The sequence below is a fragment of the Salvia hispanica genome, chromosome 3, assembly GCF_023119035.1.
Source record: "Salvia hispanica cultivar TCC Black 2014 chromosome 3, UniMelb_Shisp_WGS_1.0, whole genome shotgun sequence".
Taxonomy (NCBI): domain Eukaryota; kingdom Viridiplantae; phylum Streptophyta; class Magnoliopsida; order Lamiales; family Lamiaceae; genus Salvia; species Salvia hispanica.
In genome coordinates, this window is record NC_062967.1 from 42,981,476 (window position 1) to 43,002,919 (window position 21,444).

Below are 21,444 nucleotides of genomic sequence, written 5' to 3' on the forward strand. Positions count from 1 at the left end.
CGAGGTGAAACCATGAATTAAAATATTAGAGGCCCAAACTACAATTCATAATTTGAGATATTTTTCGATGTAAGCAGGCAAAGACAATTGCAGCATTAACAATAGGATTTTTATGAGAGAGATTATAGATAAGTAATGATAGAAAATGAATTAGAGAATTGTTGATTAAAAAATAGAATAGATACAATGACTGTTGGGAGAAATGAAATGCCAGCGTCAAAAGAATCGATGGTGTCGAGAAACGGAAATGGAAAATAAGAATCGATGTAGTAAAACAATCATAGAAAATGAAATAAAAATAAAAATGTCTCAAACTCATAACATAGTACACCAGGCTTCCTCAAATACCAATTTTCTCACATTTATTGTTTATAGTTGCAACAAAATACTCCCTCCGCCTCTTAAAAATAAAAACTTTTGAAATAACACAAATTCTAATCTTAAAAATAAAAACTTTTAAAATAACACAAATTCTAATGCAAAATTTAGTAAGAAAGAAAAATGTGTTAATGAAAAATGAATCTCAACTCATATCTTCGGACATAACACACGTACGCCTACAATAATTAATGGGATCATGCATATATATTATCGAATTCTATGTTAGAGTTAATAAACGACAAAACCTGCAGTAATATAGTCAAGCGAAGTCGGCTACATGTATAGGATCAACGACAAATCTACAATAATTGTTCAATGTATACATAATACACTTCTGCAGCAAATGAAGTTAGTGTCAAATCTTGTGCAGGTATTAGGCTTGCTTACAATGTTAAACTGCAATTAAGGATGTATTATGTATCTTATTAACTATAATTGCACCAACATTCTATAAGTACTCTATGCAGACGTTTGGTTACTCAGAGATTAACTTTGTAATAGAAGGTGCAGTTCGAATTATTATTTCTCATTATTAACGTCTATGTACTTTATTTTTTATTCATGAGATTGAATTTCACAACTCAATCCTCGAAACTAAACTATACCGAATCGAATCCACCCAATCCAACAATATATATTTATCATTGATTTTGCACATGAGCACTATTTAGGAGTACATCTGGTCAAGTAATAAAACAATAGCCATGGCAAATTTGCAATGGAAACCTGCCGTAATGATTAAATGAAACACCTCTAAACCAAATGATGCACCTTTTGGCATGGCTTCTTTCTTCTTAATCTCTGCAACAACCCTCCTCGATTCATCCAAAATCTTACACGATCTATGCGTAAAGGATCCTTCGACCACATACATGCATCTATTTTCCAAAATCCCACAATATACATAGGCTACCACATCATCCATTTTTGTTTGCCTCAGCCTCATATTTTTCCTCACACAAAACATAGGCTTCTGCGATGATTTCATGTCAAATTCTCCTTCGTAGACAAGCCAGTAATCCAACAGCCTTAGCTTCTGCAGATTATCAAAATCAAACTATTTACAACTTAATTAAATATAAAACTATTCCCTTTATCCATTAATTGTTCACTTTTGTCATTTTTTACTGTGCCCTATTAATTGTCCATTTTCCTCTTGTACCATAAATAGTACTCCCTCCGTCCCCGATTAAGAATCACACTTTGACCGAGCACGAGTTTTAAGAAATGTAAAAGAAAAGTTGATTGAAAAAGTTAGTGAATGTGTGACCCTTTTTATATTAGTTTTATAGTAAAATGTGAGTGAATTGAGTTAATGGAATGTGAGACCTACTTACTATTTATGATAAAAATGAAGTGTGACTCTTAATTGGGGACGAACCGAAATGGAAAAGTATGACTCTTAATCGGGGACGGAGGGAGTAATTAAGTAGTATTCATAGTCCGCTAAACCATTCCACTCATATTTTAAAACTCCATAAAACTAGTAATATAAAAGTGAAAATTATATTCCACTAATTTTTTCAACTCACTTTTCTTTAGATTCGTGCCAAAATCAAAATGGACAATTATTGGAAAACCGAGGGTGTACAATTTTACATATGCAGCAAGATTAATACCTTGCGACGGCAGATGGTGAAAATGGGATTGCCGGAGCCGTCCATGAGGATGGTTTGATCAGGTCGATTGGTGTAGTTGTCGACCCGATAGGCCAAACCGCCGTCGGAGCGGATGACGGTGAAGCCGCTGCAGCTGTAAACGAGCGATTTTGTCCAAACTGTTAAAGAAGTGGATGCTTCACGTTCACCGTCGTCTCCACTCTCATCGTGATAGTGGTGAACTGTTCTTGATTTGGATTTCGATAAGAACATCATCTTTTTTTGTTATCTGTCTCTGTGTGATTGTGTGGAAGTGAGACAACGAGTTTGATTTCTATGTGTATATATATAAAAGGCTAGAAAGTGAAAAGATACATTTATGCTTTCTACTGTTTTGGGGCCAACACCTTTGACGTGTGCACCCTTGGAATTCTTTCATTGAATCAAATTCTTTTAAAGCTTTCATTGAATCTAAATAGGTAATAGTAAAATTTAATTAGACAAAAGGTATAAAAAATTCCCTTCTCCTTCCCTCTAGAAGTTTGGTAGTAGTACGTACTCCATCCGTCCAATAATAGCTCACATTTGATGATTGACATAAAACTTTGGGAGAAATTGTTTTGTATATCAATTGGAAAGAGAAAATAATATATTTATATTAATAAGAAAGAAAATTTTTTTATAAAAAGAAATGTGACATCTATTGTGAGACGTAGAAAGTATTATTACACATGCAATATTTGAACTTTTAAGTAAGGTTAACGGCTAAAAAATTCCAGCATACTCCTTCCGTCCATCACGAAATAATATCCATATTTGCTATTTTGGTCCGTCAGTAAAATAATTTCCACATTTACTTTTTTCATTTTTGGTAAAGGGACTCCACTTTCCACTAACTCATTCACATTTTATTATAAAATCAATGTATAAAGTAAGATTTAATTACACTAAATCGTGGATGAGGGAAGTAAAAAGGTAATCTAGTTATCTGCTCTTATATTTCAGTCAAATTGCATTATAAATTCGTACTCCCTCCGTCTCAACTAATTTGAGCCAAAATTTTTGGACACATAGATTGAGAAATTATATTGAAAAATATGAGAGGGTAATAAAGTAGTAAAGATAAACAAAGAATAAAGCATGTGATGGAATAAAGTAAAAGTAAATGGATGTCTTGTTATTTGATAAAAAAAAGGAAATGACTCAATTTAGTCGGAACATCCCAAAAACGAATATGAATCAACTTAGTCGGGATAGATGAAGTATATAATAACACTACGATAAAGAAAATAGATAAGGACATTTTTTTAATGCAATTAAGGACGCTAATTTATTTTTCTAAATATACCATAAATACATAAAAAAACATCCTTATTGTTGGTGTCTCGATAAAAATTATGAGACATAAATAGAACAATCCTAGAAAAGCAACAAATTAAGTTAATTGGTCCTGAATTTAGTGACGATTTCTTTTGTGCCCTAAATTATTGTTATTTTTAAAATTTTCAATTGCATTTCTATTCTATGTCCTTAAAAGATAAGCTGTACGGTAAATTTTATAGTTGGGTTGCCTTAGGTGGACATTTGTATAAACATGTGAAATTTGGGTTGCCTTATACAGAAATCAACTACAAATGTTTAACTAAATAATTACTCCAATGAATCAACCGTATCAATGATATCGACGGTGCTAAAATACTACTCCATACTGTCTTTGTCTCATAAAGATATCACACCTGTGGGATGTCAAGAGATTTTAAAAAATTTTATTTTACGTGTTAGATGAAAAGAGAAAATATAATATTTATATTATTATGAGAGAGAACTTTTTCTGAAAATGGAAATGTGACATCCTTAGTGAGACATGATTAAAAAGAAAATGAGATGTCTTCCATGAGACGGAGGATGAGACGGAGGTAGTACATTCACAAGTGGCAGTTGAAATTATACGAATTATGTAAAGTCGTAGGTGATCTTTCAAACTTTAGATGACACCTCAATTTTGAATGTTCTCTTCTGTGGATCTTGTTATGTACATGAGTCAGATGTGGTCTCTAAGCACCAAATGAGGACATTTAGAGTGCTTACATTATAATGCTTTTACGTAATAGTAAGAGCATTTATCTCCGTGCTCTTGTCACGGATGAGCACGGATGTGGGTCTGGATCCACATTTATTCATTTTTAAATTTCTGCTCTTCCGCAAGAGCACAACATCCACATCCATACTCTTGCCAAGAACATTCTTTTACACTATTTCAAGAGTCTCACCATTTTATTATCCAATTTAAATACTTCAATTACTAAAAACATTTTCATAATATTAAAATGCATTCAAAATACCCGAAATACTATTACAAATTACTAAAAAAATTAAAATTACGAAATTAAAATCATAAAAATTAAAAATTATATAATTAAATTCATAATATTAAAAAGAGAAAGATGAAGAAGGTGAGTTGTATGAAAAAAATATGAGAGAAGTATGAATGAGAGATAATTTGATGTAAAAAATGGATGATGAATGTGGGTATTTATAAATGATTTTGGGATAAAAATAAAAATAAAAATAAAAATAAAAATAAAATTTACAAAAGGTCAAAAGATGGCTACATTTATGGGAATTCAAAAATATTTTTTCTTCCGGGTTATTTTCGTTTTTTTATGAATTTTATAAAAAAAATAAAAATTTAACGGAATAAAAACGATCCAAATCGCTCATGGGGCAATTGGGCATCACCGCCTAATTAGGAGGCGCCACGTCGGCCTGCTCTTCGGCACGGCGGTGCTCTTCGGCAAGAGCATAGCGGCAAGCACAGGCGTGCACTTGCCAACGGCACCGTTGGACATGCTCTAATATTTCTTTTATGAGTCCATGATTGATTTCTCATACGAAAATAACAATGGTGATTAAACTTCAATTACTAGGAACGTCTCAGACAATTGAATTGACTAACTTCACTTAGTTAATCTTTCCTTTTTCGTGGGAAGATATAGACACTTTGATCACTTCTAAAAGTGCAAAAAAAACATGGAAAAAGTGCAACTAAAAAATCTCAAAAGCAAGATCCTTTCCCTATTCAGAGACAAAAGTTTGCCCTCATCAATGAATAGTGGGGCAAACGTTGAAGTGACAAGAAGGTCTATCACATTAAATTAGTTAGTTTATCTTATTATTCCCACCATATTATTCCCTGCATTTCCATTTATAAACGAACAGCGCATCAACCATGTCCATTCTTAGGGACTGTGCTGATGTGCTCCTTTGGCCTACCAATGTATTTGGTCTTATTATTTTCCTAACTTTTTTCTTTATCGTCACTTTTCAAAATTCATTTGGGTGTCGTGTGTGATTCGAGAACAACTATCATACATCAATTTGAAACGTAGACTGACCGACCACGTTGAATTTAATGGACTATCATTGTTCATTATTGATGGCATAGTCCCTCTCAATAAAAAAGAAGAAATAAGAAATTATTGTAACAGTAATCTTGATGTAGATCAATATTCCCGACATTGAAACTATTAAGATTTAACTTTTTGATTGAGCATAATATTATCCCCCAAATAATGGTTAGATATTTTGATTATTATAAGAATTTAGTGGCTTGGTAATAATGTTAGCATAAAGCAAAACAACGAGGGCATACTTAAAAGCGAATAATTGTTTGGTAAATCGTGGAATTTATCTCTACTTTTATGGCGTTTTGTAAAATTATATGCTTTTTAATTTAGTTACAAATAAAATATGAGTAAATATTTAAAATTCAGAACTTTATACTCAATTTTATTTTTGTAAGAAGTTTATATATACGACTACGATTGATACATCTATATATTATTTTTAATCCTTGAATTTTGAAGATATACATATACGGGATTCATCACTTAGTTTAATGTATTAATTAGGTTTGAAATTGAATCACGAAGGTGACAATTTTATTTTTTGAATGCGTACAATGTACAATTTCTCAAAAATTTCATACATGCTATGCGAGATTAATTCGTAGAGCAAAGTGATGAATCATCAATAGCTATTCCCAATCTAAAGGCTGTAAATTGTTCTGAGTTTATATTTTGTAAACTAATTTTGTTATATGTGTGTGGTAGTGGTAGGGGAAGGGAATGTTCAATAAAGAACACTTCAACACCAAAATTCGATTCTAGAGACTAGAAGGTTGTAGACATCATGAATTTTAGAATTCATTCATTGCAATCATATATACCAAGATACTCAAATAGCAAGCAATAAAATGGATAAAATGATCCTAGAACAAGCTCACTATAATATGGATTTTATATCTGGACTTGATGATTGTTTGCGCCTTATCCACTAGTCAATTCATTTCAATCAACGTGAGCAAGAATATCTTAGAAAAAAATAGAGGAGTAAAAGATAGTGGGGATCGAAAACTGTTGGAGAAAAAGGGCAAGAATATACTAAGAAATTTTATTATCAAATCAAGACAATCATTTTGGGTTGGTATCATGATCAGTGTTTTTTTAGGAGAAAGTATAAAATATTTAGGTGCTTTTGAGGTGCATTTCTTCTTATCTTTCTTCTATTTTTCTTGTGTATATATTTTATTTTCTGTTTTTGAGGTGCTTTTTTTTTCTATCAAAAGCTTATTTTTAAGCCTCATTTTTAATGGAGAAATGAAGACACGGGGTTACAAATTGAATGGTGAATTGTGAGCATCCACGATAGTGTGGACATCCCAATAGTCTAGCACTAGGATTAACCAAAAACACTTTCTATCACGTCACTAAGACTAACCACTGTACTGCCACATAAATACGGAATTAAAAATTAAAAATAGCAGATGAGCCGTATATATAGAGTTGAAATAAAAAAAAAATTATAAAATTAAAAATAGCGCCTGTCCGTCGCATCAGCGCAATAGCGGACGAACAGACGGACGAGCAATCGGCTAACGCTTCCTCACCACGGATGAACGCTCGTTTGTCGCGTTCTTCCGTCACCCGTTAGCCACGCCTAATAGTGGACGAATGCGACGGACGAACCGCTAGTCGGTCGCTGGTCCGTCCGTCCATCCACTACTGTAGATGCTCTTAATGATGGTGGCCGTGGTTACCGAAAACCACTTTGGTCACCAGCATTTACAAGATTTAAAAGTTTGAACTTAGGCTTATCCGTCGATTAAACTACGGATTAAACTATAATTTAATTTTAGTTCAAGTAATAGTATTAACTTATGTCACTGTGAAAGTTAATATTGATATCACGATCCAAAATTTTGAGAAATCTGGGCTCCCTTTTTATTAATTACTACTCCCTCCGTCCACAAACAATAGATCTATTGTTGTTCGGCACGAGTTTTAATGTAGAATTGGTAAAGTAAGAGAGGTGAAGAGAAAAAGTTGGTAAAGTAAGAGAGATAGGGGGAAAAAGTGAGTAAAGCATGAGAGAGTGAAGAAAAAGTGGGAAAAGTATGAGAGTTAAACTTTTTATTTTTAGAAAGTGATCTATTTTTTGTGGACGTCCTAAAATGGCAAAATTGATCTATTTTTTTTGAACGGATGGAGTGCTTGTGTTTAAAATATCCAATACTATTAATTAATTAGTTATGCATGTTGTTGATTTAATTTAACTAACTAATTTACCAAGAGTTTTCTAGTTGAAGATAATTATATGTTGTACTATATTAGATTTCAATAGACCAGAGTTTATGTATAATAAAAGCCTAATCTTATTCAATCTGGCCATAATCGCAGTCGTCGCCATCCTAATTCAAACATTTAACCTGAGGTAGAAATTTTTGATGCTGACCCAATTAAAATATGAGTTGGTTTAAACCTATATTTGTATAAGTTGTAAAAATCAAAATGATTTCAATAGTTAGTTGATAAGGTTAATCAAAATAAATTTGAATGCGACAAGTATTGAAAAGAGATGGCTAGAACTAATTATTCAGTTGGGCCTTTGTTGGTCTGGGCTTGGGTTAATTATTGGCTGGGCTGAGCTGAGCTGAACTTCTAACAAGCCTGGGCCCAGATGAGTCCCGATTTTACATAAAACCACAATTTAAGCTCACCTGATGAATGCAGATTACGTAGTCCCCTTACATTTTTTTACTTCCTTCCCAGTGCATTATACTCCCCCCGTCCACCATTTAAAGAGCCATTTTAACTTGACACGAGGTTTAAGTTGACTTTGTGAAAAATATAAAGGGAGAAAGTGAGTGGAATATAAGACTCATTTAAAGTACTCCCTGTCATTGAAGATGACCCACTTTCCTTTTTGCTTTGTCCTATCAAAATGACTCATTACTTAAAATAGAAACACTTTTATCTCTACTTTATTCCCTCTCTCTTAGGCCATCCGCATCCCTGTCTCTTATCCGTCTCTTAACCGTCTCATCTCTTAACTATTCATGGGCCCCACTGTACTTTTCAGCTCATCTCTTAACTAAGAGACAACACCTGCATCCCTCCATCTCTTAACCATCTCTTAACTATTCATTCAATTTCATTTTTTATTTTTAATTCCAACAAATTCATTTAATAAAAACACACTTCATTAAATAAAATAAAAATTACAATTTAAAAACCTAAAAAAAAAAAAAAAAAAAAAATACATACATAGTTTAAAATCCTAAAAAAAAAAAAAATATACATAATTAAAATACTCTAAATTAAACTATAAAAACTACTCCGCCGGCGAATCATCATCCCCCGAAGTCGGCGGTGCACCCAAGTTAGATTGATTCCCTATACCAAGTTGAGCTTTCATAAACTCAATTCCGTCCATATGGGCTGAAACTTGGGCAGGAGTCATTTTTGAAAGGTCAGCCATCGTGGCGACCAGGTACATGGACATTAGGGTGTTCGAGCCCGTGCCCGTGCCGGAGCCCGAGCCCTCGCCCGCCTGGCTTGATTCGCCGCGGCCCCTCCCTCTCCCTCTCCCTCTCGCTCTCGCCGCCTTGGTCCCTTGCGGCCGACGCCGTGAACCGGAAGAAGACCCCCCTGCATCATCGGTTGGCGTGCCCTCACGTGAGGTGTTGCCTTCCCCGCCATCACTAGACGAGTAGTGGCCACGCGCCGTGTGCTTCGTGCGTTTCGAGCCCGACTCGACACCGCCAGCCCACCTTTCAAGGTGGTGGACTTGCGACCAAACATCGACAAACTTGAAATCTTTACCGACGTCGTCTTTGAAGACCCGCAACGCCGCTCTCAGAATGTCGGCTCCACTGGCTCCGCTTTGATAATTCGCCTCTTCTGCCCTGTATATCGCGTAAAATTTTTTGACATCTTTGTCGCATCGGTCCCAATGACTGCGGAGCATCTTCACGTTGCGGGCAAAGGTGTTCTTCGGCCTTCGTGCGTTGTAAACTTCGGTGACTTTTTTCCAAAAACACTTGTTGGTTTGTTGATTCCCGACGACAGGATCGTACGAGACGCTGATCCAAGCGTCGTACAGAGCCAACGTCTCGTCTTGGCTGTATGGATGACGGGTGCCGTCTCTCCCTCGTGGCCTCTTCCTCCCTCGGCATTGACGCCGAGCCTAAGGCCGATCCTGCCGGAGCCGGAGTCGGAGCCTCCACCTATTGGCCAGTCGGGCAAAGTGCGTTCAGGCGCCAAAAAATTCTCCGGAATTTGGGATAATCCCGGCGATTGCCCGTACCTCTGGGGGGAGGGACGATAGTATGCATCCACATCAAAATGTGGTGTTTGGTACGCCGGCGGAGTGGTCGAGGCTTGGGTGCCCGGCGACGAACCGGGAGTACCCAAAAAGTTGTACATGCTCGCCCAATCGTCGAACGAGTTCAAGTCGAACCCGCCGGAGCGCCGCCTGGAGCCGCCGCGCCGTGCGCCGCTGGAGTTTCCATCGCCGGACATTTTTTCAACAATTTGAGAGAAAGGAATAGATGAGTGTAGTGAATGGAAGAGAAATGAGAGTAGTGTTTGTGTGTAAAATGGTGAATGGAGTATGGAGTATATTTATAGAATAATAAAAGAAAAGAAAAGAAAATTTTTAAAAAAACGACCGTTTGGGGCCAACGGTCATTTGACCGTTTTAAATTTTTTTTTATTAAATTCAAATTTTTCGAATTTATAAAAAAAAAAATATTGCGTCATAATTCCGACGCCCACTCGCGGGCCGGCGAGTGGGCGTCACGCCATCCTCCAGCGCGCGCCACGTGGGGCACGCGCGTCGTCTCGCCAGCTCGAGGCCGGCCTCGCCGGCACGCGTCGCGCGACGAGATGTCGCGTCTCGTCGAGACGAGACCGAGGCAGCATCGAGTCAGCGATGCGAATGCCCTTACTTTACTCTCTCCTCTTACCGCACAAAATATAACTGCATAAAATCCCGTGTTGCCCAAGGAAGGGGTCATCTTCCTTGGGACAGAGGGAGTATTAGTTTTACATTGGATTGTGAGTGTAAAAAGTTGGTGTGATGTTGGATCCACATACTAAAAAGTGAAATAAAGTAAATGATTCTATAAATTGTGGACAAACCAAAATGGCAAAAGGGTTCTTTAAATCGTGGACGGAGGGAGTATATATACTTCCTCCGTCTTAGCTCAAGTGATTAATTTCTTTTTGGCCGTTGTTTTGCAAAGATGATAATAAATAGTTAAAGTTGAAAGAAAGTAAAGTAAGAGATAGAATAATATAGAAGAAAGTCGTATATACATTATTTTATTAATTATTTTACTTTCTCGCTACTTTAACTATTTATTATCATTTTTCCTCAAACACATGTCGAAAATCAGTCAATCACTTTAGATGAGACAGAAAATATCTTATTTTCCTCAAAATAATTGTTTCAAGTGAATTTTCCTAATTAGTAAAATTAGGAAAATTCTTAGAAGATTAATTTATCTCTGAAACGAAAATAAGTTTATTCAGAAACATTTGTAATAATCTCATGGAAACGTTCATACTTGCCAACTTAAAATGAAACTTTTCCAAAATATTTAAACCTTAGGGGTCGCTTTTATCACTATCTCACTCAAATGAATGGAAACTGAATTCTAGCTATAACTATATTAAACGATTCTAATAAGTTATAGTGATGGTAACGAGCGCGACAGGATGGACCACCTTGAACTTATCTCCATTTCCCATTCAACGAATTAAACAAACTTCTACTTAATATTTATTCCCTCCGTGGAATACTGTCCATTTTTTCTATTTCGGCCTGTCTCGCTAAATATTGTCCACTTTTACCATTTCGGACTATTCACGAAATGTTGTCCACTTTTCCATTTCGGTCGCACCATTTTTAATAAAACTAACTCATTACGCCCACGTTCTATTATAAAACTAATATATAGATGTAGAACTCAGATTTCACTAACTTTTTCCAGTCATTTTTCTTCACATTCCTTAAACCTGCACCGAATCAAATGTGGACTACATTTCTCGGACGGACTTAAGGGAGTATAAATATAATTAGCTGCCGCCTTTAATGCATTCCTACTATTTTACACCAAATATGAACAAAATGGAGGAGGAAAACCACCTCAATCCACCACAAAAAACTCATCACAAAATCCACGAATTCGAAACCAATAAACCAGCACCCAAACAAGAAGGCGCGAGCAAAACCCTAGTTTACATCCTCATCGCCGTCGTTCTACTAAGCATCGCCTTCTTAATATTCGGCCTCGTCGTGCTCCGAATCAAGCCTCCGTCTCTCCGCCTATCAAACGTCGTCGTACAGGGCCTCCGCTACAATGCCTCCTCGCTAAACATGACCGTGATCGCCGATCTCACCCTCCACAACACGAATTTCGGCCGCTTCGACTTTCGCGGCGGAAGCGTCGCTTTGTTGTACGGCAACGCCACGTTTGGGGCGGCGAGCATCCACGGCGGAAGAGTTGGCGGCCGGGAGAGGGGACGGATCGGCGCGGCCGTGGAGGTGAGCGGCGGGCCGTCGGAGAATTATATGAATATTAGCAGAGATATTGAATTGAATTTGGTGAGATTAACGACGGTGGCGGAATTGCGAGGTGAGATTAGAGTGATGAAGATTGTTAATAGGCATAGAACTGCTTCGATGAATTGTAGCATGGATGTTAATTTGAGGGGCCAACAAGTTCAGAATTTATCATGTCAATGAACATATTATTAACCATCTTGATCTAGATACATATCTCATATTTATTTTCTTTTTCTTTTTTTTTTAATGTAATTTATCTAGCATTATGTTTATTTAAATCCAGATTTTTCTTTGTCGGTATATTAGTAACAAACTTTGAAATAATACGAGTTTTAATGTACTTTAAAATGAGATAAAAAAAAACTGATTATTTTTTAGTTGAGAATGGTCCATCTTGAGAAAACATGTTATCAAAAATCAAAGTATCCATTTTTTTTAGATAAACAAAAATGACAAAAGTGGTTTATTTTATTTGACAATGGAGTATGATTGATGTTGGAACCTTCCGCCATTCTAGTTGCGATGAATTAGTCTATGGTATGAAAATTAATTTAATTCGATGCATTACCTGGACCTGTTATTTAATGAGTTATGATCAGGTTTTGGATTTAGATTATAACTATATTTCAGATTATTTGAGTATGAACTTTGAGAAAATGATTTATTTTAAAGAGAAGAAGCTTATTTAGGATCCATGGTCTCTAGTTTGGTGTTTCACTAAATTTGTGTCCCATTATCAACTTTTTTAACACTCCAATGCATGGATTCGTTATTTTTCGTTAATTTCGTTCGATTTCCATACTTCAATACTTAGATTTGTTAGTCCAATTAATTAAGGATTTTAATTATTTTTATTTAATTTGTTTTTTTAATTATAAACATTAGTTTTGATTGATTATTCACTGCAAAAAAAAACGTTGAAGACATTTTTAATGCAATTAAAGACGCTAATTTGTATTTCTAAATATGCCATCAACTCTTCAAAAAAGTTCTTATTGTTAGTGTCCCACCTAAAATTAGAGGACGTAAATGGAAGCGTTCCAAAAAATCAAAGATTAAATTAATTTGTCATTAACTTAGGAATGCTTTCTTTTGCGTCCTAAATTGTTGCTACTTTTAAAAAAAATTTAACGCAGGTAATCGCATCTCAATTTTTGTTTTCTTAAAAGATAATTTTTTTTTGTAGTAATTGTAGAGTTACAATAGAAAATTTTCTAATTATTTCTTTAAATATATATTAATTAGAACTAACTTGTTCTCACATCAAGAAAACAAAGTCGGACCAGAATCGACGGAGCTGAAACGTTAAGCCAGAGACAAAATTGTTAGCATTATCTACGTAAATCGTTAAGAAATTTCGTATCTATGTAAATCGTAGGCAATTTAAAAAATGTGGAAATATATAATTTCCCATATATGAAATGCATATTTTATATATACTCATATAGAGGTGTGATCAATTGCTAACTTTCTTAAGTTGCTAACTTGCTAACTCATCAACGCAGTGTATTAAAAATGTCAACACGATGACATTAAAATGTTTAATGTCATTGTGTTGACATTTTTAATATACAACAACCCTTAATGCACAACATTGATGAGTTAGCACAGTTAACAATTTAAATAGTTAGCAATATAACGCACCCTATATACGTGCCGTAAACAGAAAATAAATAAGAAAGACCGAGTCATTACTCATATATAGCTGTTGCCTCGTTTCTTAGTGTTTGTCAATATTTCAATTTTCTTATTAATTTGCTTGACCACATTTGACTTTGGTGGCTGCCTTAGATTCCTTTCCAAATAACTAAAATTCTTTTAAACAATATATTATTCTTGCGCGATCTGCATTTTAGTTTCATACTGTATAGCTTAGTTGATCTCCCCAATCCTAGTCAATATTAAAAAAAAAGGCTTTTCCATCCGTTCTAAAACAATGTTTCATTACATTGTTCTAGTCATAGGAATACATTCATATATTTTGAACAGTAATACATAATTCATTTTATATTATGTCCCAAATTTTGAAAAACCAATTAATTATATCCCGTCTCCAAATTTTCGACCATAGCTTACGACAAGCTAGCTTACGAGTAAATAAAATAAACATGACTTGGTCAAATAATACAATTTTTAATTTTTAAATTGACAAAAAAATTCCGGTAAAATAAAGGCAGAAGAAAACTAAGTGCTACTACTAAATTTTCTTCAGCCATGGAAGAGAGAAGAGAGCAAGAGAAGCCGCTCAGCCCTTTTCCACCGGAGGAGCTCATATCACACCGCCGCCAGCGTTGCCTCAAGTGCTGCGGCTGCTCCGCCGCGCTTCTCCTAATCCTAGCCGTCACAATTCTCATCCTCATGCTCACCATCTTCAACGTGAAGCATCCAACGCTCGAGATCACCTCGGTCAAAATCGACGGCCTCGATTCGTTATCCAACGACACCAATAACAACAACAACAACACCAACCCGACGCTGGCGGCCGGCGTCTCGATCAAGAACCCCAATGCGGCGTCGTTCAAGTTCCACGAGGCGGCCACGGAGGTGTACTTCGACGGCACGCTGGTGGGAGAGGGCAGGGCGCCCGCAGGGGAGGCGGGGCCGAGGAGGACGCGGAGGGTGGATGTTTTGGTTGATTTGGTGGTTGGTAGATTGGTGGGAGTGTCGAGATTTGAGAGTGATTTTGAGAGAGGGGGTTTGGAGATCAGTGTGTATACAAGAGTGAAAGGGGTGGTTAAGGTTACAAATGTTATAAAGAGGAGTTTTGTGGTGAATATCACATGTGGTATGAATGTTGATCTCAGAAGCAAGGTTGTCCAAGATAGGAGTTGCACTTTGTGATTCATTTTTTTCTCTTTTACATTTTTTTTTTGGTTTATTTTGGTGTGTTTCCATTTCTTTTTCTTTTTTTCATTTTCTTGGTGGTGGTGGTTGTAGAAAAAAGGTTGTGAATAGAGTATGTATTTTTATTACTTGGAAAATAGAAGAAAATTTTGGTTGTGGCATGAGTGTTATATGTGACCGCAAGTGCCTTAATTTTTCTTTTGTTCTGAATTTTTGCTTTATTATGAATTCGTGAACTGAATTAATACACATAAAATTGGGGTATCCAAGTGGCAGAATTGGTTGTTTTATGCACTTGCCGGCGGCCCCAAATTAAAATGTTTTTTTCTTTTTATGATTTTAATGTTTCTTTGATTTTTTTTGTTTAATGTTGCTTTGATTTTTTAGTTTTTAGTTTTTACTTTTTCTCATTATTGTCGCTTTATAACTTTTATTCTCTCTGATATATAAATATATATTTATATAAATTTTTTAAAAATAATTAAAAATAAAAGATGTGTACATAATTAAACATGCTATGATGATCCCCAACTTTCCTAGAAGATCTTAAAGAATTTCAAAATTTTATACTATCCATTCCTTAAAAAGAGAAATTCTTTCCTTTTCGGTCCGTCTCCTAAAAATAAAATCATTCGTTTTTAAGAAATTTCTTTCTCACTAATAAGGTGGGACTCATTTTCCACTAACACAGTACTTTTCTTTCTATCTATTTCTTATTTTCACAAATTTTGCATTAAAATTTGTGTCATTTCAAATGTTTCTACTTTTAGAAGACAAAGGGAGAGTACGGAGTATATTTTTATTCTCAAATTAATTTAAATTATAACGCAAATTAATCTGAAAGGAGAATATTAGTCTTACTGATTTTTTCTTATAGACGAGTGCTTTCAATTCCATTCACTCCACCAATAACTATGAGCCTCAGATCTATAGTCAATTACTTTTTTTTTTGAGTTGAATAATGCGTGAATTTTTTTTTTATCAAATTCTCAAATCCAAGAAATTAGAAAATATCATAGATAGATAGAACAAATATTTTGAAATCTTATAGAGGAATTTTATAGTGTGTGATATCGTGATCTAATTCTCCTTCCTCTACTTATGATGGCTTGAACTCGGGATCTTAGTAGATTTGGACTATGTCTCCCTTAATGGATTCAAAATTAAATTAAATTAAGTGCAATATAATTAAAATTCATTAGAATTTCAATTAGTGTCTATCACAAGTACTACTCCATTAATATCGACTTAAACACCAAAATTCCAATTACAAATAAGTCATGCTTCTTTTTAGTTGAATCTATTCATCATGTTTAAGATATTTCTATCTATTCATTAATTAATTAAGATTTTTAAGAGTACTAGTAGTATTTTTAAATGTTATTTATCATATTACAATAAATTCCAATTAGCTAGATTTCGTATTGTAAATTATTTTCAAAATATCTATTGGGGATCTTATATGCATTGACGCGTCAAGATGACTCGGTAAAGTAATAATACTAATCCTTCTCGAATACTATATATCCACCATACCAGCAATATAGGATTACGAAAAATCCGCACTTTTTCAAAGCAACTCATAGTTAATATCACACGATCAATTCGTATTCAAACCAATGATATTATGGATATAATCCTAAACCTAGATTTCATCCACGTAATGCATATAATTAGAATTCCAGATATATTGTTAGCTAAATTAATGGTAATAATAGCATATAATATTACCTCATTCGGAAATCTGTAATCTGTAAATTCATTCAACTCTTACAGTAATCTTGTTAACCGAGTTTCCACAATAACAAGCAGATCCGATTGTCTGCATTCAGTTCAAACAAACCTCGTTAATTCTGTATAATTAAGAACAACCTCAACACAGTCAAATCACGTTAATTCAAACATTAAAAAAAAATGGTGACAAAAATTGCCATTTTAGTGGCAATTTTATTTCTGCAAGCCGTTGCCTTGTCCAATTCAGCCACGCTGTCGACGAACTCACGATGGATAGTCGACGACGCGACTGGACAGCGCGTGAAGTTCGCGTGCGTGAGCTGGGCCGCGCACTTGCAACCGATGATCGCGGAAGGCCTAGAAAAGCAACCACTTGATGATATAATTAAGAAGATAAGTGAATATGGGTTTAACTGCGTGAGGTTTACTTGGGCTACGTATATGTTTACGAGGCCCGATTATGGAAGCCTTAGGGTTTCGGAATCGTTGGATAAGTACGAGCTGGCGGCGGCGAGAGACGGCATTGCTAAGAATAATCCTCAGGTTTTGAACATGACGGTGCTTGAGCTTCATAGCCCATAGGGCTGTGGTTGATGAGCTTGGGAAGAATGGGGTGATGGTGGTGCTGGATAACCATGTTAGCCGACCGGATTGGTGCTGCGGGGACAATGACGGGAACGGATTTTTCGGGGATGCGGATTTCTACCCGATGGAGTGGTTGCAAGGACTAGCTCAAGTGGCGACCACATACAAGGATCATCCTGCGGTGAGTAAATCACTATTGTTACTCTTAGACTATGTTTGTTTGTCAGGATTCTGATTCCTTATATGTTTTGAGTCTAGTGTTTGTTTGGATTTTAATCAAATTAGGAAATGACACTTTCTTTTTCACTTAGGGATTTTTAATCAAACTGAGAGTATATACTCTTTAAAATGCAAAAGGTTCACTAGGGGTCCAGTGTTTCAAAATTTGTAGTATCATAACTTTGAGTGTGTTTCTTGAATTATATATAATGTCTGTATGCTTTAGTATAATTTTGTAATAATCAGTTAGGGATTTATTCGATCCGATTAGGGTATATAATTATATTCGATCATTTAATTACAGTTTTATTAACTAACAATTTATTAAGGATAATATATTCAGTGTTAAGGATTTTGATTAGCTTTAATTTTTTAAAATAAAATTAATTATGATTCATAGTGTTAAAATAAATTTTAACAGGCCCTAAAGTCGATATATAATGCTAAGAAACAAATAATTTACAATATAGGACATGCTATATAGTTTTTGAAGGTGTATTTGTCCAAAAAATATGAGAGAGATATTAATTACTAATACGTACTGTAATAAAGTAATAGGAAGAGAAATCATATGAGCTCAATAGCATGTACGTGGTGTAAATAATGAGTTATGTTGGTGTATTTGTTATGCAATAAATTTTTAATTTAAATAGTGGCTTATTAAAATAAATAGTCGATATTATCAATTTAAATGGGACAATTAAAGTACTTTAACTAATTGTAAAATATACATAAAACAGGTTGTAGGTATGAGCATGAGGAATGAGTTAAGAGGCAGCAAACAAAATGAAGCAGACTGGTACAAATACATGCAACAAGGAGCCAACACAATTAACACACAAAGCCCAAACTTTCTAGTCATTGTCTCAGGATTGAACTACGTCCTCAACCTCGGATTTATCAAGTCCAAACCTTTGGAAGTTAATTTCACCAACAAATTAGTCTTCGAAGCACACTGGTACACATTTGGCATCCCTGCCCAGAGATGGATTAACCAAACCAACAATCTATGTGCTGCTGTCACCAAAAGTGCACAAAACAATTACCTCTACTTGACTCAAGGGAACAACTCCTTCCCCCTTTTTCTAAGTGAATTCGGTGCAAGCGAAAGTGGTGATAACGTCGCAGGAAATAGGTACATCACTTGTCTGAGACCGATGTCAACTAGGCTATTTGGGCTTTACAAGGCAGCTACATACTCAGACAAGGCAAACTTAACCTTGATGAGTCTTATGGAGTGGTTGATATCAACTGGGATCATCCAAGAAACCTTACTTTCCTTAATAGGTTGCAAATCCTTCAGCAGATCAATCAAGGTATGTAATTCTTGTTACGTTAATCTTGAACTTCACTTTCTGATGCATAAAACGTATACATAATGACTAAACTGGTGAGTAATTAGAGAACCTCTAGTTTCTTGAAATGTAAATAATCTTATAAAAACTGCGTTCAAAACAAAAACACTCGCTATTTCTCAAGCCTCATATCACATTTTATGTAATACTAGTATTGTTGTGTGTTATTTAGATTTCGAGTCGAAGCAAGCAACATATTACAAAATGTTCCATCCCTTGAGTGGGCAATGCGTGCAAATTGTGGGGAATGATATAGTTCTAGCTAGCTGCAAAAATGCGAGCCGATGGGATGAACACCAAGATGGTGGCCCTATCAAGTTGGCGGGGAGTTCAGGGTGCCTCGGGGTGGCCGGAGAAGGGGCGGTGGCTAGTGTTTCGGAGGACTGTTCGAGCAGGTGGAAGATTGTAGCAAGTTCTGGTCTTCATTTAGCTGCCCAAGATGGGAAAGGGGAATATTTGTGCTTGGAAGTGAATGCTTCAGATTCTAAGCTTGTGACTAAGAAATATATGTGTGTTGGAAATGATCTTGCTGATTAACCTACTTGCGCTGATCAAGATCCATGCGCTGATCAAGGTTTAAACTTGTTCCTGCAAATGTTTGATGAAATGTTTTTCTAAACCATTTTTTCCTCCTCAAAAGTGAGGTTGAATGCATCATCAATATATCCTTTGTTGGTCTATATCTATATATTGCAAGTTGGTTTACATCTATATATTCCAATTCAATTTTCATTAAACTTTAACAAGTGAATCCCATCTCCCCAAGGAGCTTGCAACACATTGCACGAGTATTCTGTCTCGAGGGGACGTGACTGCAGCTCTGTAGATGATAGATAATCATTGCTGCTAGATAGAGTTGAACTAAAACAACTCTTCTAAAACCCAAAAATGGAAAGATCAATCAGCAGAGTTGCCTTGTACAATTAATGGATTCTCTCCAATCAAAGATTTTTCTACCAACACAAAATTTGGAACCTCATAACCTACTTGGATTTCCTTTGGTCAGAAACCCTGGCGCCCATTATCTTGACAACAGCTTCATCCTTCGATCTTAGCAACTTGAGAGCAGGATGAATGTTAAGGTTACCAGAAATGATCTTCTGGCCTACATCGAGCTCACTTAAATCAACGTCTATGAAAGGAGGTATTATATCTGCAGGACAGAGAAACTTAACAGTTCTCTTGATAATGTTTAGAGACGATCCTGCAGAAGAAGAACAATTGGCAAGGCGTAAGTAGAAATGCAGAAATGTCGTGGCAGAAATTTATCAGTCTAACAAGCTTCAACGTGAGGGAGTGAAACAAAACTGAGACTTGAATCAGAAAAGCTATGACATTCTTGCGCATAAACACATATCAGTAAATTACTTTTTCGTATGTTTCCTTGTTATTCTGAAATCTAATCATGTCTCCAACTTCTTCCTCCATCAACATGTTTTAAGGTTTGAGTTTGAGGTCTTTCCAAGTTCAAATTCACTTTAGTTCTTCTAGTTCCTAATACTCTTTTATTCAATCATTTTGAAGGGAAAAAAGAATTATTCCTGAATCAAGAAAGTCAGGGCAAGATCAGCATGGGAAAAATCTAATGGTTAAGGGTCTTTCGCTAGGACAGATACGGCTGCAGCTAGCTTATGACTGTAAGCAAGAAACAACCAAAAAATGCCAACCCAAACATGCGTGTCAAGGCTACATGCTGCTTTTTATATACTGTGACTAGCACCTGGAGTCCAATTGATTCTAGCTTTTATCTATTTAACCCAAAAATTATTGAAACGTGAAAAACGAAGAGAAATGTGAACTTTGAATAAAATGGAAATAAATCACGGGATAAGATTTTAAACGTACCTTTTTTCAACCCAGGGGAAACATCATCTCCTCTAAATACTAGAGGAACATCAACCTTCAACCATGCACTTGATGGTGCTCTTATGAACGTAACATTAAGCACAGCATCCGTGCTCGGATGAAGATGGATCTGATATTTATCAAGAAACACTATATCAGTGCATAACCCAAGAATTTCCAACCAGTGCAGTATGAAAACTCAATAGCATTATAGAGATGATAAACATGTTCTAAATTTGTGTAATCCAACTCATAATCCTTTCTATCCATCCAAACCATCGATAATTTCACCAGAATCATATCTACCTAAATTCAGAACTCAAGCTCATTGCTAAAAGGTTCATTAGCTGCACAGAAATCTCAACATTTCACAAAATCAAAACAAATCAATCCAATGTTTCAACAGTATAAGAATTCAAGTAGAAGACATTTTCAAGTTTGTGCATCGCAAGGCGGCAAAATACAGACCTTACGAGGCAGAACCCGTACTTTCTCGACGACCTCAGAAGAACCGAACTCCGGGCGGACCTCGAGATCAAAGAGCCTGGAGAGGAAAAAGGATTGCCCTAAATGATTCACGAGCTTCTTAACCTGATTACTCTGAACTGAAATGATGCGCTTGTTGCCGCCGTGCTGGCCATCCTCCGCCTCGAATACGATGCTCGGAACGCGGCCGGCCTTCCTCTCCTTGGCCGCGATGCTCTTGCCGGAGGCGTCGCGCGGGATCGCGTGGATCGTCTCGTCGTATTTCGGGTCGGGGCGGGGGAATCCTTCCAGGTAGGTGAAGATAGGAGGAGCGTCAATTTCCTGGAGGAGCGCGGCGGTGGAGAAGCGCCGGAGATGGTGGATTGTGGCGGCGCTCAGCGCTGCTGCTCTGCGAATCAGCATCGGATTGGATCAGGGGTTTTTGGAGAGAGAAGATGATTCCATTTCCAAATAGTTTGGGCTCTTAATTGTGGCCCTAATTAATA

General features: G+C 36.0%; 4 protein-coding genes and 1 pseudogene across 4 annotated transcripts; 3 read left to right on the top strand and 2 right to left on the bottom strand.

Moving 5' to 3' along the window:
* Positions 1 to 992: 992 nt before the first annotated feature.
* Positions 993 to 2,279, bottom strand: LOC125209013 (protein LURP-one-related 17-like). Its single transcript, XM_048108583.1, has 2 exons — positions 2,001 to 2,279; positions 993 to 1,417 (listed from the first exon to the last, which is right to left on the bottom strand). The coding sequence occupies exons 1-2, from the start codon at positions 2,253 to 2,255 to the stop codon at positions 1,049 to 1,051; spliced, it is 624 nt and encodes a 207-aa protein (XP_047964540.1). The 5' UTR covers positions 2,256 to 2,279; the 3' UTR covers positions 993 to 1,048.
* A 9,166-nt stretch (positions 2,280 to 11,445) lies between these two features.
* LOC125209754 (late embryogenesis abundant protein At1g64065-like) lies at positions 11,446 to 12,190 on the top strand. The gene has a single exon (XM_048109337.1). It carries the CDS (start codon positions 11,454 to 11,456, stop codon positions 12,069 to 12,071), a length of 618 nt encoding a protein of 205 aa, XP_047965294.1. The 5' UTR covers positions 11,446 to 11,453; the 3' UTR covers positions 12,072 to 12,190.
* A 1,915-nt stretch (positions 12,191 to 14,105) lies between these two features.
* Positions 14,106 to 14,732, top strand: LOC125210239. The gene has a single exon (XM_048109804.1). It carries the CDS (start codon positions 14,106 to 14,108, stop codon positions 14,730 to 14,732), a length of 627 nt encoding a protein of 208 aa, XP_047965761.1.
* A 1,917-nt stretch (positions 14,733 to 16,649) lies between these two features.
* On the top strand, positions 16,650 to 19,246 carry LOC125210240 (annotated as a pseudogene).
* Positions 19,247 to 19,455: 209 nt separating this feature from the next.
* Positions 19,456 to 21,434, bottom strand: LOC125214422 (50S ribosomal protein L25-like). The gene is made up of 3 exons (XM_048115445.1): positions 20,942 to 21,434; positions 20,474 to 20,603; positions 19,456 to 19,832 (listed from the first exon to the last, which is right to left on the bottom strand). The coding sequence occupies exons 1-3, from the start codon at positions 21,359 to 21,361 to the stop codon at positions 19,612 to 19,614; spliced, it is 771 nt and encodes a 256-aa protein (XP_047971402.1). The 5' UTR covers positions 21,362 to 21,434; the 3' UTR covers positions 19,456 to 19,611.
* Between the last annotated feature and the right edge of the window lie 10 nt (positions 21,435 to 21,444).